We start from the raw sequence: 18,872 nt of genomic DNA, 5'->3' as shown, positions 1-18,872 counted from the left end.
TCAACCCCGTCCCAGGCACCTGGAGGGAAGAACTTCATCCCGAGTGGAGAGTTCAGGGAAGGTTCATGGGGCATGGAAGGAGACTTTTCACCTTTGTCGAATATTCAAATGAACATATGACTGTAATAGTGGACAGTAATTATCAACACCTCTAAAAAAGAAATTAAGTGTTAAGAAGAGGCAGTGTGCAGACACCACCATTTATATTTGTCTCTGTTATTCATTCAGAAAAACATTCATAACTAGACCTCTGTGCCCCGAGTTAGCAAAAACCTTTGGTAAAAGTTGGAAAAATACATATCATCTTTACACTTAGGTTCTTGATCCCTAACAAATTCATTGTCATAATAGTTAAGTGTGATAAAATGTGTTTCCCTTGAAAAATCCTTTTTTTTTTTTCTTCCCCATGTGGACTTCTCATGTTGTTCTTTCAAGACTTTGAAGGATCTGACCCATTGCATTTCCAGAGGCTTGAGAAGTGGAACCTAACAAATGAGGCAGGGAGGGGGTGACTGCGTGCATATTTGTCCAAACCAGGCCCATGGAGCAATGTGGCCCAGGACAGAGGAGAAGGTCACCCAGTGTTCAGCTATTCCCACTGCTCTCTTGAGATCCAGACTTGGGTCCACTGGCCAGACTAGTTGTCAATTCTGCTCTGAGATTGTGTGAGATACACAACCTTTATTTATTTTTTTTTCTTTTTCTGTGGTTCTGGGGTCAAACCTAGGCCTCATGCATGCTAGACCAGCACTCTTCCACTGAGCTACATCCCCAGCCCACCATGGTCAGCTTTATTTTCCCTTAAGAACTCTCTTCAGAAATTCTGAGTCTACTCAGACAGATTGGAGAATTTGTGCATCTACAGAAAGTTGGGGGATAGGAAGATCTCTGCATTTCTCCTGATTTCTTAGGGCTAAAGGCAAACACGTGCTCAAGAGTTTTCCCAACTGGTCCCCTGGTTTTTCTGGGGACATGTCAGGCAGTGTAGTCCAAAACTTCACTGGACATCCCTACTTTGGGGGCTAGGTGCTCAAGGGGCACCAACACTAGATCCAATTTGCTCTGCCAAATGTCACTTCTCCTACTTTCTCAAAGGCTCATTCCTTGCTCCCATGGGTCCCTCTGATGTATTTTTTTTTTTTTTTGTGGTACCAAGGATCAGACTTAGGGCCTCACTCATTCCAGGCAAGCACTCTGCCACTGAGCCACATCACTAGCCCCCTCTGATGTTCATTTTAACCAATCAAGGTGATCCAAAATGATTTTTGTAGGGTTCCTCAGGTTGGTTGGGGACATATGAAAAACATTTGACCTTTAGAGAAGATACTGGGCGGCACTTCGTGTAGGCTCATGTGGGACCCTGAGAAGTAACTTGGAAAAGAGGCAAATGAAGGATGGGATGTGAACTTGACCAGGGCACTCACCAACCTGGATTTCCTGGATACGCTGGAGAGAAGTTCAAGGCCAAGAAGAGACTGGGTTCCAGCAAGCGGCATAAAGCTAGGGCTGAAACGGAGACTTTCTACATCACAGAGCCTCGTTTAGGACAGAAATAACTTACTAGACAACCTCAATGTTTTTTAATTGAACACATTTACTGCACATCTATAGTATGCCAGCCTCTATTACAGGGATAGTACTCCAAGAGTAAGGATTCAGTGGTGTCAGGAGTGCTCTTGGATGGGGAAAATGATGGTGGTACAGCTAGAAATGGAAGCCACAATCTTCCATTTTTTAAATGTGTGCCTGTCACTCTTCAGAGTGACTGACACTTCCCGAGTACAGCATAGGCAGGTGTGCGTGGAGTCTGTAGTGGGCTTGTCTTCCCTTCCCTTCTCTCCTTGTGTCACGGGGCATTTGCAAATGGTGTCTTGGACATCTTTGGGGGTTACTCAGTTTGGTAGACTGGACCATGAGGAGGGTGGGTCACTGAGAAAGGGTGGGGCCAGATAGCATGGGGTTGAGCTCTGTAACCCCAGTGGGACAACCGGTGTATTAAAATGGGGGAGCCACTAAAGATGAAGATGGGAGCCATCACTGGACAGCTGGTCCGCTTCTTTTTGTCTCGTTAACTTTTGCTACGAGGAGCTTGCTCCCCATTCACTGGAGGAGATGTCATTGTCTCTAAGTTATCTTTTCTCTGCCATCTGATGTTAGTGTACTGCTTTTCACCATCAGCTGCGGACTTCACGTCATATTTCCAGGCAGGAGATAGACTGGGAGTAGTTTTCTAGAAACTGGCTGTGCAGGAAGAAGCCCCTATTGTTCTACATCCGGTGGTTCTATAATCATTGGCTTGACCCAAGTAGTTCATTTTCTTGCTGTTACAACCACCAGAAGCAGTGGATGAAGACTTAGGTTCTTGCTGTTGACTGTAGCTAGAATCTTCAATCAACTGTAGGTAGGAGACTAGCTCAGGGGTTGGCCAGCTACCACCGTTGAGTCAAATCTGACCTACCACCTATCCTTGTAAATAAAGGTTTTTTTTTTATTGTTGTTGTTGTTTGGATCTAGGGATTGAACCCAGAGGGGCTTAACCACTGAGCCACATCCCCAGCCCTTTCTTTGTATTTTATTTAGAGACAGGGTCTCCCTGAGTTGCTTGGGGCCTTGCTAAGTTGCCGCAGCTGGCTTTGAACTTGTCATCCTCTTGCCTTAGCCCCCGGAGCCACTGGGATGTAAATAAAGTTTTATTGCAACTCAGCCACTCAAGTTCATTTACATTTTATTTTTCATGTTACAATGGCAGCAGGTGCAACAGAGACTGAAAAGTTTAAAATCTGACAAAGTTTAAAATATTTACGATCTAGCCCTTTATCAGAAAAGTTTGCTTATTCTTGGTCCACAATTCAAAGAGACTACATTTTTGTTATTTACACTGGAGTAGAATATTACAAGTCGGAGACCTGGGAAGTCTTGGAGGTCTGAGGCAGGATCTAAGGCTCTTGTTAGGAGGACGGCAGGCCTGAGGCTGTGACTCGGTCTGATGGCTGGTAATGGCTGCCTGGAAGCCGCGTTTTGGGAAGGATTCTGAGGCTGTATCCGAATGGTATCTGGGTACTTCCAGGGAGATGAAAACGGTGCCATGAGTAATTTAGGCAAGGAGCACCCGGCTGGGAAGTGAACAATGCAGATCCATGTTCTTCTTCCCCAAAGATAAACAGCATCCAGGGACAGCTTGGCGTGGCCCAGGATGCCGGCACTTGGCATTGCTGAGGTTTGGAACTGTAAACATACCCTCACGGGGGGGATTTAAATACCATTCACACTGTGACAGGAGCACACATCGGACAGGAAAAGCCAAGGTCGGGCGACAGCGCCAGCTTTAATTGAGGGTCTCCTGCACTTACCAAAGGCTATCGGTGCACCAGTGTTTGTTCAGGACATCATTTTGTATAGTTTCCCATTTGAGGGAGAGGGGCATTTTGTGCATCTGTGCAATCATAATGCCAGCTAAAGTGTTCCAAATTAGTTAAAAATGAAAAACACAGAATGTGTGGCCACAAGTGCTTACTGCAGAACGCAGTGTAAAATGTGGCTCCTGTTATTTATATAAAGACATATATGTAGCCCTTAGATTGTGCTTTTTAAGTAGAAGACTAGTCAGCCCATTATACCTAATATCCTCTTATTCTTTAAAGTTAAGGAACAAGTCCTCCTTAATGATCCAAATCCACCCAGAGTGTTGTCTTCTGCGGCCCCTCATTCATTACTGTGAACGTGCTATTGAAAAGGTATACACGGATCTAGGTTTTTGGAACACAAACCACATTTTAAATGCACCAAGAGTCCATTAATCATGCTAAATTCTAACAAAACGCATTAGCCACTTTTGCATAAATCCAGATTTTCAGCTGTTGCCTGACTTCAAAGTGAGGCGTTCTGCAGTCTGATAGATGTTCATAGCTGTCTTATTGACTTGTCCAAAATAATCAGGGCCACTGTTCCCTGGCAGTGTAAATAACTGGAGAACCCAATAAGGTGTGTATTCTCTTACTGTGAAATGATCTTTCATGTAAGTCCTTAGTATCTTTCCCACATTCAACATTTTGGCTTTAATTGTTTTTCTTTCACAGCATAAAAAATTGCCAGATCGACTCTGGCTGACTAGGTTTTCCTTTCATTTCAAATAATTATATGAAGCATTTAAATTGTATAAGGGCACTAAACCATGTATCAAACTGCGTAATCAAAAAATATATTTTGTGACTGAAGTGGGTTGAGAATTTATTTGCATAAAAAATGTCTCTATTTTTTCACTGAGTCCCTAGAAATGCACCACCTCTCGGCTATAAACAAGTGGCACGGCAAATGTGCTTATGATCCCCCTGAGATGGATGATGACGTTCCAGGCTGACCTGGGGTGCAGGCCTGAAACACTGGTGTATACAGAGAGCAGAGGGCTGGGGGGGACCTGAGTCTTGGTGTCGGCATTTGTATTTGGAAAACAAGAAACGTTCAGATGTAGAACTCCTCTATGTCGTTGTCCCCAGGACCAGCCAACTCTGGGGGTGGTAACGCACCTTGGCCAGTCTGTGTGGCTTTGGGAGCATCCCAAGAGGCCTTTGGGGATGGCTCTGTGAGTGAGGAGGCACTAGAAGCCGAGGGAGCAGAGACAGTTTTCACTGAGCATCTGGCAGACCTTTTGGTAAAGAAGGGGAGGGAAGTCCAGGAGGCCTCTGTGGTCACCCCACTGACAGCAGGCAGCGGTCCTTCTCGGGGCCCCTTCCATGTTGACCAACGGTTGCTGCATTTTTCAGAGGGAAGGCAGGTTTCTGCAGTGCTGCAGAACCTACTGGGTGCAGAATACGCAGAGACCACGGACAGGTCAGAGGAAGAGAGTCGCAGGCCTGTGTCCACATCTGTCTCCTGGGCACCCTCTAAGTCATCGATGGAGAGGAGGTAGCTATGCCTACAGTTCGATACCCTGTGCTCTGGCGGATCTGTGTTTGAAAACCACTGTGGTTCAGCTGAGGAGGCTGGGGAGGGGCCTCCGGTGGGCAAACAAAACAAGGATTTGCTCCTCTGGAAAGACCAGGGGGCGCTGGGGGTGCTGCTGGTTTGTCTGGCAAATTCTTGCTGGTGCCCACTAGGCAGGCCTGTCTGGCCAGGCCCCAGGAAACGGTCGTTGTGCAGGGACGGTTGGCTGCCACTTGATGTATGGCTTGGTACAGTGGCGCTTGGTGAAGGAGTGGAGTGAGCTTTCTTCTCGGAGGAGCAGTGTGCTCTGCTGGGTTTGGGGAACTTCTTGTACACCTTGTGTGCCTGTGGGGGGAGGGGCAGAGAGCACACCTTGTTAGTCAAGACAGGGATGCTCGGTGAAATGCAGCATGAAACACAATGTCTAATCATTGGAAACTTCCAGCGATGTCTCTGCAATACAGAATTACCAGAACTTTTGTTCTCCAGATTTGGAAGCAAAGGCTAAGGCAGCAGAGCTTGGAGGAGCCTCAGGCAGACCCCTGCAGCCACTAGATGCAGCTAGTCCTCTTCAAAATAGGAAATAATACCCCTTAAAGGATTCATGTGAAGTGCCCAACAAACTAGCAAAAAGAATAAGGGCCAGGTGGTGCGTGGGAATGAAGATAAGAATTACCACGAAATGCAGAAAGAGTGTATGCAGGGCTCATGCTTCTCTCTGACCAAAGCATCTGACCAAAGTTCTGCCCTGTAACACCATCTGGAAGTGATCAGGATGGGATGTGCACAGATTACATTGACATGGGACTGGATTCTAGGACACAATGGGAGGGGTGGCTCATGGTTCAGGACAGTCACTCTGCCATGAGTGAGGCGCTATCAGGAGATAGATTGGCATTTATTTACTAGCTGTTAGGAAATAAATAATTCCTCCCTATATTTTTTTCTTCCAGAACGTAGGTACAAGTTAGGAGAATTGCTAACTGCTGATGAATCCTGAGAATGTTCAGTTGGGCGAATACCTCACCCCTCCCTCCTGTGGCATACAGCCCTCCCCCTGCCTGCACTGCAGCTCATAGGAACCTGCTTTTGCTGCACAGAACTGGGCACCTCTCTTCTAGGGCACATTTCCACCTGCTCTGCTTCTCTGAAATTTCCCCCTCTGGTCTGTGTCCAAGCCTACAGCCAACCTCATGATGCAGATTTCAATTAAATAATGGGTTGGAGGACAGAAGGTCTGGCTTTATTTAGTATAGAACCATCTGATTTATGAATCCCTCGAGTAACAAAAGAGTTCTGACTGCAGTTTTCTAGAAGGGCTATTTCCTTCTAGTGAATATTCAGCAGACTGAGATCACGGCCTTCACAGGAACCTGGTTTTCTCATGGAGGAAATTTAGCTCTGCTACAGGTAAAGGAGGAGAAAATACAACAAGAAACATTCTATTTTTGACCACATGAAATGCATACTTGTTTGAAAGGGTCAAAGACAAAAAGACATAGTTGAGACTACAGAATGTGATGACAGACACCATAAGGGGCACTGAGGGGGAGACCAAACCCACCCAGCAGAGGTGGCCTTGCAGGTGAGTCTTCGAAGGTGGGCAGCAGTTCTTCTAAAGGATGGCATGAGTAGAGAAGGTGCGTACCGGGGAGAGAAGCCAACGCAGCTGAGGCTGGGGGTTGGCAGGTAAATGAGGGGCCTGTTGAGGCAGCAACAGTTTGGTCTGGTTGGAGTCCATGAAAAGTGGTGTGTACAGTACTTGAAGGGTGCTTAGGCCTAGAAGCACTGATCAGGGGCTGGGGGCATGAGCCAGAGAAAGAGGGGACTCCAAAGAAGCAAGAGGAGTCAGTCATGACTCTTGAACCGTATGGATCCCGGATCACATGCAAATACAAGAAACCTGCACTTCAAATCCTCAAGGCTTTATAGCAAGATGGTGGCACACAGCTGGGTGGAGGAGAATGGGCTGGATAGAGATACTAGTGGAAACAGGAGCACTACTTAGAAGGCATGCAGATGTCTTTGGTTTCTTAGACAAAAAAGCCACATTTGCAGTTGTTTGCATAAGGTTCTTCTCCATTGTGGAATCAGATGTTCAGTAAGTGCTATGAATTCTCTGCCTGGCTCTCCCGATCCTCTCTGCAATCCTCAGTCTCTGCACTGTTTGTATTTTTGTGTTTTGGTCCCCATATCTTGGTGATACTCACCCCTCCTTTCAGGCTCTGCTTGGCATATTGAAATTCCCAAGTCATTCTACTAAGGGCAGTTTAAGAGGTAAAACACAAAGGGAATTAAGATTTCTGAGAGTGTGAATCATGGATTCTTAAGTAAGATGACGCAAAATGCTTTGAGGGCAGGTACTAGGCAAGGTGTGCGTCTTCTCACCCCACAGGTATGGTCACCATGCAACTTCAATTTGGAGCAGTTCCAGACTTCCTGGGCCTGGGAGCCTCACTGAATAAGTGATGGGAAGGTTTGGGCAGAGATGGGTCCTGCTAGGGTATGACCAGAGCTGGTCACTTTGTGCTCTATTGTCCCTGAGACTCCCAGTCCAGCCCTGGGATGGTACTGTCCTGCTCCCTTTAATGCTCTGTCTTCTCTGCAAGGCTCTGGGCTCTGCAAGGGAGACCCTGCTCAGCACACACTTTGCCCAGTGGTGGGCACACAACAGGAGCTTAAGCATAAAATGGAGAGTCGCTTCTTTGTAACAGAGTAAGTAAGAAGCAGCCCCAGCAGGCCCAGGTGTGCCTGAGAGGTGTCACATCTGGGTGGCTCTTAGAGAGACAAACCAATTTCCTCCATCATAAAGTCTGGCTGAATAAGAGAAAATAAAGAGTGAAGTTGTGGAGACAAGGAAGTCCTTGTGGATAGAGGCGGCTTCTGAGGCAGAGGAGGGAGCAATGTTTATTAACTAAAATGTCTGTTTTATTTTTCCCAAAGATCAACTCTCCTGGGCTCCCAGTGTCATTTTCTAATCCATAAATATGTGCCACCTTGTGACTTCCATCTTTAGTCTTATTAGAGATCATGCTCTTGGTGAGGATGCTAGCAGTCTGAATCTTCATGAAAAAGGAAGCCTCTCTGGGTATTATTGCTTCTCGAAACCTAAAAGGTCAAGTTTCCCATGCTAGGGAACCTTTACCTTTTGGTGTCTAATAATGCTGTTTCTCTCTTTGCTAAAACCTGACATGACCTTCAATTCTTTGCTTTGACGTGTTCAAGACTCTGAAAGCTCTGAGTAGAGGTCTGCTCTGCCTCTGGAGAGACCTCTTCAGGCCCCTTCTCGGTGACAACGTGGCTTCCAGCTCTTGGGGGCTGCCCTCCTGAGCTCCTCCAAGGGACAGCAGCCTGGCCACGATATCAGCTCGTAAATCTTTCCACTGCCAAGCACAGTGGCTTAAAAATCAGGCACGACTGGAAGAGGACAAATACCTGTGGTATTTGTATGATCGTTTAACAGAAACCCATCTGTCCCCTGTCTGTTTTTTACTGCATGATGGAGACAGGCGTCCAGAGGAACCTATATTCTACTGCTTGGAAGAGAGGTGGCCCCTGGTCTTTGTCACCGGGGAATGCCCACATGCACTGTGGAGGTGCTTGCTGGGTGGGTGGAATTTGGGGCTGGCACCATGCTGTGGATAATGGTGGGCATTCTGGGGCAGCAGCTCTAGGGAGGGAGACTCAGAGCCTCCCTCCCCCACCCCCATCTAGGTTCAGGGCTGATGCACCTGCTGGATTTGCCTGGAGCTGCCCGGGGGGTATTCCCTGGCTCTGTCCAGTGGCAGCGGGGTGTCAGCTTCTGCCAGTGTGGTCTTCTCTGACCCCGAGATAACTGGCGTGTGGGAAGGATGGGGCTTCTTTAGATGCCATCTCCTGGCAGTGGCTTTGTTTCCTGCCTCTTGTTTGCTTCAGCTGAGACACTAGAGGCTGAGAATGAATCACAGCAGGTGTTTCCAGAGACTCTCCCCCAGTGGACCCTTCCACAGTGAAACCAGAACCTGGTCCTCCTCACACTGAGAGAGATTTAGGAATATGGAGAGAACACTGAGTTTGTAAAGGAGAAATGCCCCAGATGGAACATGGAATGGAGGCTTGTGTACAATTCATGAACTGGACCAAGGAGCCCAAAGGGATAGAAAGAGACTATTAACCTAGTGAAGCTAGGGGCTAACAGTCGATTGGACCATGATCCTCTGGCTCAGTCACCAGATCCACAACCAAGAGACCACTCCCGGATGGCCAGAGACGTTGGGACCTGCCACCTACATGCCAGACCAGACCCCCTAATGGGGAAATGCCATCTTGCTTAATATTTCCCAATCCCCAGGAAAGCCCAGGCCCTGTGGATCAGACACATTCCAGCTAATTACGTACCCTAATAAACACTCAGATTTCAAGCCTGGGTGCCGTGTCCTGCTCTTGAGATAGCAGGCATTGTGCCCCAAGAACACTTATGGTTACCTCTTGCTGTCTGATGAAGCATTCTCTCTTTGCTAAAATAGGACATGTCCTTAAGTTTATTTCTGTGACATGTTTAAGAACCTGCAGTTCTGAGAACAGGTTTTCTCTGCCTCTGGAGAGACCTCCTCGGGTCCCCTCGTGGTGACAACATGGCTTCCAGGGGCTGCCCTCCTGAGCTCCTCCCAGGGGCAATGGCAATGGCTGCGATGTTGGCCTAGCCGCCTCACTGGAAGCCAGAAGTTGTCTTCATTGCTATTTAAGGAACTTTCTCAAAACAAAAGGATAGCATTACAAAAAATTAATCTGCTTAGGGCAACCAGCCAGGAAGATCTCATTATGTTCCTTACATCACTAGAAAATTGGGATTCAGCGTAGGTCCTTGAACTTTCCCTGCAACTTTGAGCACCGGTAGTTTGAGGCTGGGGATGTGACGGGGTCTGCAGGGGCCCACTTAGCCAAAGCATCTTTCCCAAGGGTCCTGATGTCAAGAGGCTCACTCCTTGGCACATGGGCAGAACCATTTCTTCTCCTATTCCTGGTAAAGGTGATTCTGCCTCTCCTCCAGGAGCCCTGGCAGTGTCTCATGGCTTGTTCAAGGTCAAGGGGTTCTCCTTCTGCCTCACCCCTCCTCTTTCTAAGGCCATTTCCTGTTCTGTCCTTGGCAGAAATATGACTGGTGGCACTGTCTGATGTCTAACGAGCCAGCAGTGGACCTTTAACCCAAAGGGATGATAACAATCAGGGGCCGTCTCTAGGAATTTGGTCAATGGGTTCACATGAGAAATCAGATTTTTTGCTTTAAAGAAAAGCATCGTTATTTCGCCTCTCCTTTCACTTTGCTGAGGAAACTGTTCAAGAAAGAAGCCTTTGTGGTTGTTTTGAATGGTCAGCAGCAAGAGAGGAGGAGGATTTAGAGGTTTTCCTTTAAGGTAAACTTCAGGGAACAGAACATCTGCCCATCTTTTGAGACAAAGTGCAAGGTGATATTGTGGAGTTTTATTTGTCTACACCCCCTCTTTTGGAGATGTAAATATGCACTTCTTCCTCTTGGGAGCATACCAAAAAGTGGAACTTCTAGGCATAGAGTGAGCATACTTTTAGCTTTAATAGATAGATGCTTTCAAATACTTGCAGGCCAGGCATGATGGTTTGCACTTGCAATCTCAGCAATTTGGGAGGCTGAGACAGGAGGATTGCCCATTTGAGGCCAGACTCTGCCACTTGGTGAGATCTTGCCTCAAATTAAAAAAATAAAAAGTGTTGGGGATGTAGGTCAGTGGTAGAGCACCACTGGGTTCAATCCCCAGAACCACCAAAACAAACAAAAAAACGCCACTTCCAAACCAATGATATCAACATATAATTCTGCCCAGAACTGGTAAGCATTTCAGTTGTTCCACACTCTCACCAAGATTTGGTATTGTCATTCTTTCTGATTTTAGCCATTCTGGTAGGTAATTTTTTTTAATCATGGTCTTAATTTGCATTTCCCTAATGACTGATGACAAGGAGCATGTTTCTATGATTCTTGGCCATCTGCTGAATACCCTCTTTGGAGAAGTACCTGCTCTTTATACGTATTCTGAATTCAATACCTCTTAACTGTATGCAATGCAAATACAATCGTCCAGTCTGTAGCTTACCTTTTTCTTCTCTTATTGGTTTCTTTTGGTGAACTTAATGAAGTAATCTGCCTTTTCTTCCTTTCAAGGCTGGCACTTGTGGAGCTGTTTTAAGAACTCTTTGCTACACCATCTAGTAGCCCAGCTGGGCTAAGGGTGAAGGACTGAGGGGAAAAGTGCCTGGATCCTGAGGTCTCTGGATTCACGTGGAGGACAGAGAAATATACCGCTACAAAAAATTTAGTCATTATTTCTTAAGTCTCTGTCGTTCTCTTTTGAATCTGAGCTTACAAATCACCTACAATAAATAAACAAGACATTTTCCAGAAATGTACATTTATGGATTTGGAGGAACTGGGTTAATTGTGAGAACTTCATTGAGGGCTGGGGCTGTAGCTTAGTGGAGAGCACTTGGCTAGCACAAGTGAGGCACTGGATCAAAACCTCAACACCACGTTCAAAAAAAATAAATTAAATAAGGGTATTGTGTCCATCTACAACTAAAACTAAATTAAAAAAAAACAACCCTTCATTTAGTGTTCTGAGGGTTTTAGAAGCTGGGTTAATTGACCTCTGGTACCTGCAATTAAATGTGTTAAAACAAATAAATATTCATATTTACACATAACAGGTACTGAATAAATTCCTGCCAAATGAATTAAAGATCACATAAAAGACACATTATAATAAAATATATGGCTTCTAAAAAAATAAGGCTTCTAAAGGTGCTTGTTAACAAGGGAATTTTAAGGTATAAAGTGTAAATGTATACATACACATCATAAATCATAAGCACCACAGGTTTTTGATTTCGATAGGAAAAAAACGTCCTGAACACTGTGGTATTCTGAACTATATCAATATCTAATAATAAAGAGAAAATTTTCTAGTTAAGAAATACCTGGGGGGTGCTCAGGACCCACTTTGTTTAATATCAGGCATGGCTCTTAGGGAAAATGTGTGGCAAGTTCACAGGAGATACTAAGTAGAAAGGGACTGGGCACTTAGAAGAGCAGGAGCCAACCAGGCTATCGATCTGATACACAGTATAGTAAAAAGCCGCCCACTGAAGAGGAACAACAGAGAAAATCAAGGTCATGTCCGAGCATGGTGTCTGCAGCCAACAGATCTAATGACAGAATCTGTCAAACAGGAAGAGAAGATTTGAGAAAGAAACGTGCCCAGATGTAAGTCTTTTTCTTTGTGTGAGGTCTGCATTTTCCTCTGCATTTTGTCCCTATGATTTGTGATTTACGCTGCCCACTGGCTATAACACACAGGACTAGACAGCGCCGATTTTTATATAAACAAAAGATCATGAGAATTTCATTAAGTATTACTGATTTTAAGAAATTTCAAAAGAAATATTCTTTGACACAGTTCAATGACCAGATCCTAGAAACAGATGCCTGAAATGATAAGTAATAACTCCGGTCAAAATCTCTTTATCTGAACAATAATCAAGAGAAAGGGGCTGTGGCTGTGGCTCAGTGGTAGAGTGCCTGCCTAACATGTGTGAGGCACTGGGTTCAAACACCACATAAAGAAATAAAGAAAGATACGGTGTCCATCTACAACTAAAAATATTTTAAAAAAAGAAAAGGGTATTTTGGGTGTGAATATTCTAGGTAACGTCTTCTTCATAATTTTGGTTGCTATTTCAGTGAGCATAATGCTAGCTTGTGGGATTGAACTTCAGCTAATTATTATATTCCAGGCCAAAGGATTCTTTTTTTTTTTTTTAAGTTGAAAAACTTACACAAATATCTATCTGGGAGCTTGGTTGGAATCTTAGAGATTCAGTTTAACCCAAGGTTTCTCTCGCCCAGCACAACTGACATTGTAGGCTGGAGAGTTCTTTGCTGTGGAGGGCTGTCCTGTGAAGATGTTCAGCTTCCCGCCTCTGCCCACTCCCACTAGTTACCAGTAGGGCCCTGCCTCCAGGATGCCACAACCAAAAAAGTGCCTCCAGATGTGTCCCCGGGAGGGAGAAAGGTGAAGACTCCCCAGAATGCGAATCACTGCTAACCTTTTGTGTTACGGAGACAGGATGCCCTTGCATAAGGGTCAAAGTTCTATGGGAATGCCTCCTATTATTTTTTAAATTTTATTTTTATAAATGGATATATAAACAGAGTTTAAAAAACCAAATAGTTCTATGAAACTTCTACTGGGGGATAAAAAAGTTTCTACCCTTACTCCTGAGACTTATTTCTTGGAGCAGTGCAATTGAGAGAACTCTGGGCAAGTGTTCAGAATCTGCACATATGGTAGCCACTAGCCTGCCAGGTCTTCTTGAGGGGACTCCCTTAATCTCTTGCCAGGGCAGGTGCTCTCAAAACCAGCCATGGAGAAGGCTGGGCTGCAGGGAGCACGGCGATCCCAGAAGTGTGATGCTGAATTGCACTTCTTCCTCCTGGGCTCAGCAAAGCGCTCCTCCCCTCGACTGTGCTTGGTGTTCTTAGGTCTAGATTGGCTGGTCCATTTTTACAGAGAATGAGGCTCATTCCACCATCTGATGAAATGAGGAAGAGGTGGCTGATCTGGGGGTTCAACTGCTGTATGTGTGTGTGTGTGTGTGTGTGTGTGTGCGCCATCCAAAACTTTATTACAAAATATGTGGCAATCTGGCTGATTCCATTGGTGTGTGTGTGTGTGTGTGTGTGTGTGTGTGTGTGTGTGTGTATTCAATAAAACTTTATTGAAAAAATAGGTGGTAGGCCAGATTTGACCTGTGGACTTTGTTAACTCCTGTCAACTGTTTTTATACAAGCTTTTAAGCTAATGTTACAATTTCACTATGCCCTCGCCTATGCACCAATACTGCATCCCCTGGCCCATCTTATGTTCAGTTTAGTCATCTCCTTGGCAACACTAGTCCTGGTGCATGGAGTCTGGGCCATGCTGTGACTCACAGGGGTGCAGGAAGAAAGTATCAGTTTATAAACTGATAATACATAATACAATACTTTATGATACATAGACAGTTTTAAAAACAAAGTAGTTCTGTGAAACTTCTACTGGAGGATAAAAAGGTTCTCCTTTACCCTTGAGTCTTATTTCTTCCAACAAAGCAGTTAAAAGAACTCTAGGCAATGATGGAAGTGTTCAGTATCTGCACACATGGTAGCCACTAGCCTGCCAATTCTTCCTGAGGGGACTTCCTCAATCTCTTGCTAGAGCAGGTATTCTTCAAGCAGTCCGGGAGAAGGCTGAGCGAGTGGTAGCACAATGATTCCCAAAGTAGGACCTCTTCTGATCTAGGGACCAGGGGAGACATGCACTTCCCCAAACACCCTACTATTCTCACATGCCCCCAGGACCTCACATGGAACTGGAAGGAGGTCTGGTTCTACTGAACTGGGCCACCCTGCCTGCCTTTGAGAAGGAGGAGGCTGGTCTGGTGGGTGAGCTTCTCTGAATCCAAAGTGTGGGACACTTACATATTTTTGATTTTTTGGCCTAGACTCCAACCACTAATTCAGGGACAACTGAGCTGTCAAAAAGGGTCATCAAAACTCAAAGGTAGTACTACTGAAAGGCTGATCCAGCTGACCCTATCAGAAGAGGATTCATACTCAAAACTCAGGTACCAACAAGAAGGAAGGTCCACTGAAACAGCTTCAAAATCTATCCCTGGCCTTAAAGTTTATATCAATGCTTTCGTGACATCTGGTCATCTCGGTCCCCTCCCTACCCTCAGTTGTGAACAACTCCCATCCTTTTTTGAATCCGTGAATATACATGTATTTGCCAGAAAAGACACTGGCAAAGAGAGCTCAGGACTGAGGTGGTCATGAAAACACACAAACAGGAACAGAAATGAGAGCAGAAATACTCTGTGACACGAGCCAGTATCTTGCAATCCTGTTTGCACCCAAGAATCATCTGGAAAGCTATGAAAAAGTACTCCACTCCAGAGCAACCGAAACCAAACCTCTGGGTGGGTCCCAGGCAGGTCAAGTTTAATGTCGGGACAGAACAGGGACTTCTGCTTTGGGCCAACTTTCTGATTTTTCCTTAGGCCTAGCCTCTCTCCTTACCTTTTGATTCCAGGGTCTATCCCTGTTTTTATGGCCACTGAAATTAGGATGTTTTGAATGACTGCATATTCTTCAGAACTTCTCTTACAATCTTCCAGCTCTACAAATGTGTGCTTCTGGAAGACTGAAGACTCAGAAAACTATGCCTTGTGTAATTTGAGAGAGGCAAAGCCAGCACATAGAAATATTTGTCTTGCCCCTACTATGTTAATTCATTTACTTTCTTCCCTCTGTTTATACAATTATTTTGGCTAAAGTATACTGACCTTGTCTTCCCAATTAACCTCTGTCTGGAAAATGATACAGATAATGGAAATTCCAGAGAATGAATTTCCACTGTGGTGTTTCCCTCTCAATAACTTTTTTTTTTTTTTTACTTTGTTCTTATCTGCAAATGTGTTTCCATAACAAAACTTGCTTTTTAGCCTTGAATCCTCATCAGTTCTGACCATTTCTGTGGCTTCTAGAAGCTTGTACTTGCAGTATTATCTGTTAACTCACTTAAAACGGAGAATGATTGAATACATTTGTAATGTGTAAGCCAGAAACACAAGGCTGCCTGCATCAGAAGAGATCAACTGACTGCCCATGGAACAAAGGCCCAGGCTGAACAAAAGCTCCCTCCAGCCTTACTCAGAAAACAGGGACGTCATTGCCATTGTAGATTCTAAACAGTAAAGACAGACCTAATCTCTTCCATAAACCTTCTCAACTGGGGGAAGGTGTTGAGTGTGGAGACTGGTCTCTAATGACAATGCCTCTACTCAGTACACAGAATTTAGGCCAGCAACTCAGAGTGTCCCAGGTTAATAAGAAGCATGCCAGGAATCTGTCAGGAACCCACTTTCACGGTTATTCACAAAGCAACAGTCCTCATTATGTTCTGATGTTCTCTCCTGGCTAAGAATTCTGTGTGGGCTTTCTAGGGTGGTAAAAAGCAAGTAAAAACATTAAGTAAAAAATAGTTTTAGAAAACCATTTTTGAAGTGACTACTCTTCAAGACACAGATGCACAAACAGGAGGACCCAAAGACAAGGGACAACTCAACACATGTTCAGTGATGTCCATGAACTAAGCATCTTCACCAAGGACGGGTGGGATGTGAGTATCTTTGTAATGTGAATGTTATAAATGGTGAGTTATCTCAGGTTTACATTTTCAGAGACAGTGACAACCTGACACGTGGTCACTTGGCCATCTGTCTGAAGTATTTTAACCTAGTGTGGACATGTGTTTAACCTAGTGTGGACATGAAGCCTGGAGAACAAATCTGAATCTGGGGTCCCGACTTCAGGTTAGGCCACCCTGGAGGTGCAGAAGATCTTCAGGAGGCCAAATCCCCATTTCCAAAGAATATGAGGGAGCTCAGGGTATGAGGATCTCTCTGGGAACACTGTAAATTAGAATGGGCCCCCAGAACTGTCTCACTGATCCTTAACTCTCCTTGTTCAGTAATCAGGTCCTTGGAACTTCTACAAACTTGGTGACCTGGATTAGTTATGGCTGGGATTAAATTAACCTTCCATTACTCAGGGTGAGGGTCTACATAGTTAAAATTCTGGAGTATCAATGTAGGGTTTCTGATCTGCCTTCATGTGCACACACACACACACACACACAAAAAAAAAACCAAATCCACTAATTACTTTAAAAAAATTAATATTCAGGGCTGGTAATGTAATGATAATAATATTCAATTAATGAGTTATCAACTTCAAGTCTATTTTATTGATTTGAGCAACTCATAAATCTTATTATTCTCTTAATAAGTCTAGCAAATGTTAACAATTAACTTTCTTTCATTTTTATGGTTCTGGGGATCAAATTCAAAGCCTAAGTACTCTACCACTAAACCATATTCCCAGCCCTAAAATATTTTTATTCGTTGTTGATGGACCTTTATTTTATTTATTTATTTATTTATTTATATGTGGTGCTGAGAATCTAATTCAGTGACTCACACATACTAAGCAAGTGCTCTACCACTGAGCCCCAACCTCAGCTCCCTAAAAATTATTTTTAAAGTAGCTTTTGCAGTTTAATTAATTTTCTTCAACATCTTAAATTGCATTTATACATTTTGTGTATTGATTTTCTCTCTCTCTCTCTCTCTCTCTCTCTCTCTCTCTCTCTTTCTCCCCGCATTGCTGAGGATTGAACACAGGGCCTCCTGTTCTACCTCTGAGATATACACCAAGCTCCTTGACTTTCTTTTTAAGTAGGTCTCATTAATAAACAAAACTTTTGAAGTACTTGAATGACTCTTATAAATCTAATCAATTAAATATATAAGCAAGTGGCCATTAAATCCTCTTAAATATTTCAGTGTTGCAAATTGACTAAAATCCCTCTTCTAGCTCTTATATTCCTCATCTTAAAAGTACAAATCTAAGTCAATTCTAAACTACATTTGAAATTGGAAAAACAAGGTTGACCTTTTCTTCCAAGAGGTCAACTTCTCTAAAACAACATGTTTTTAAAAAAATCAAACATGAACTAATTTTTTTTAACCAAACAGAAAAATGTTGATGCTGTAAGTTTTTGTTTACTACAGTACTTACCGTCTTAGTTCTACATTTTTTTGTTGGGGGGGATTAGAAAAGTGTCCACCCAGGAGACAATTATATCATTCCAAAAAGTTTGGGGTTGCTTTTTGAGCTGACTAAATTTCACTTGGACAGTGATTTTGGGTGGGATATGTTCAAACAAGGAGAGACAAGGAGAGTCCTCTGTTAAGGTTGCTATAACAAGGATTCCACAACTTAAAGGGATTGTTTCCTGGGCCTATGGCCCTGGACTTTAATTGTTATCTGATTTCTCTCTACTGATAGACTTCTGCAACCCTCTCTCAGATTGTGGCTCATTTTGGCTCTCCATGTTTTTCTCTAAGATACTTAACATTTGGAGGAGGATTCAGTTGGATTCTGCATTTCTCTGAAGACTTTTCTGCCTCTGCAGTCCTCTGATAACCAGGTGTTCTTGGGTTACTGGAAGGGAAGGATGGGGTTGAACCTGGAAGGCCCAGCTATTTGAAATGTCCCACCCAAATATGGTACTAAAGAAGGGACCCCAAAGCAGCAGGGCAACTGGAAGGAGAAGCAGGATTAGGAAGGAGACAATACAGCTGCTCATAACCCCCTTAGACTTCAGGGGATCTTAGCAATTTCCTTTACTGGTTTCTATGGCCCTGCAACATGATGTTCTCTGGGACCACGAACAGGTCCACGAGTCTCCAAAGAGTTGGCTTCCTCCTTAAGTCCTAGTTTCACATGTTTATGCCACCCATTCTGCTCCTGCCACCTAAGTGACCAAGTCAAGGGTGGACACCTGACTAAGGGAGAGCAGTTAAATACTGGGCTGAGCCAACTGGACTCTCCCTCCTGATCAGACACACAGGGGAAGGTGGTCACACCAACAGCACAGCAGCAGCCTGCAGCTGGGTCTAACAGAAAGATGATTAGTTCTGACTTAACCCAGTTTCCTGTGGTGAAAAGGAGATTAAAGACCTTTCTATTATAACGCTAGGAGAAAGTTATAGAACTGTTTATTTAATAATGACCAAGCCCTGAAAACTTTTTCCTAACCTGCTTATTATTTCTTCAGCTGATTTCATTATCCTTTCTTAAGAGATAAAGGATGGCGATCAGCATTGAATTCTGTCCACTCAGACCAAGTATACTACTCTAGTGGTTATCAAAGACAGGACCTCAACACACACCTTTAAGAAGGGAGATTTAATTTACATTAAATTAAATTTACATCAATACTGAGGAGACACCCATGCTGCAGAATTGCAACCAGACCACAGGATAAGTGGAGCTA

The 18,872-nt window shown here is 44.2% G+C and overlaps 1 protein-coding gene across 3 annotated transcripts in view; it reads right to left on the bottom strand.

The window, feature by feature from the left end:
• Positions 1 to 1,574: 1,574 nt before the first annotated feature.
• Fam124a (family with sequence similarity 124 member A) overlaps positions 1,575 to 18,872 on the bottom strand; it is a 56,823-nt gene continuing 39,525 nt past the window's right edge. For all 3 annotated transcript variants that reach the window (XM_078016058.1, XM_078016057.1, XM_078016059.1), the window contains one exon: positions 1,575 to 5,265. In XM_078016058.1, the coding sequence (XP_077872184.1) occupies positions 4,459 to 5,265 (807 nt within the window). In that variant the 3' untranslated portion in view covers positions 1,575 to 4,458. The remainder of the gene's footprint in view (positions 5,266 to 18,872) is intronic.

Source organism: Ictidomys tridecemlineatus, chromosome 6, assembly GCF_052094955.1.
Source record: "Ictidomys tridecemlineatus isolate mIctTri1 chromosome 6, mIctTri1.hap1, whole genome shotgun sequence".
Lineage (NCBI taxonomy): Eukaryota > Metazoa > Chordata > Mammalia > Rodentia > Sciuridae > Ictidomys > Ictidomys tridecemlineatus.
This window is presented reverse-complemented; position numbering and strand designations above follow the sequence as displayed.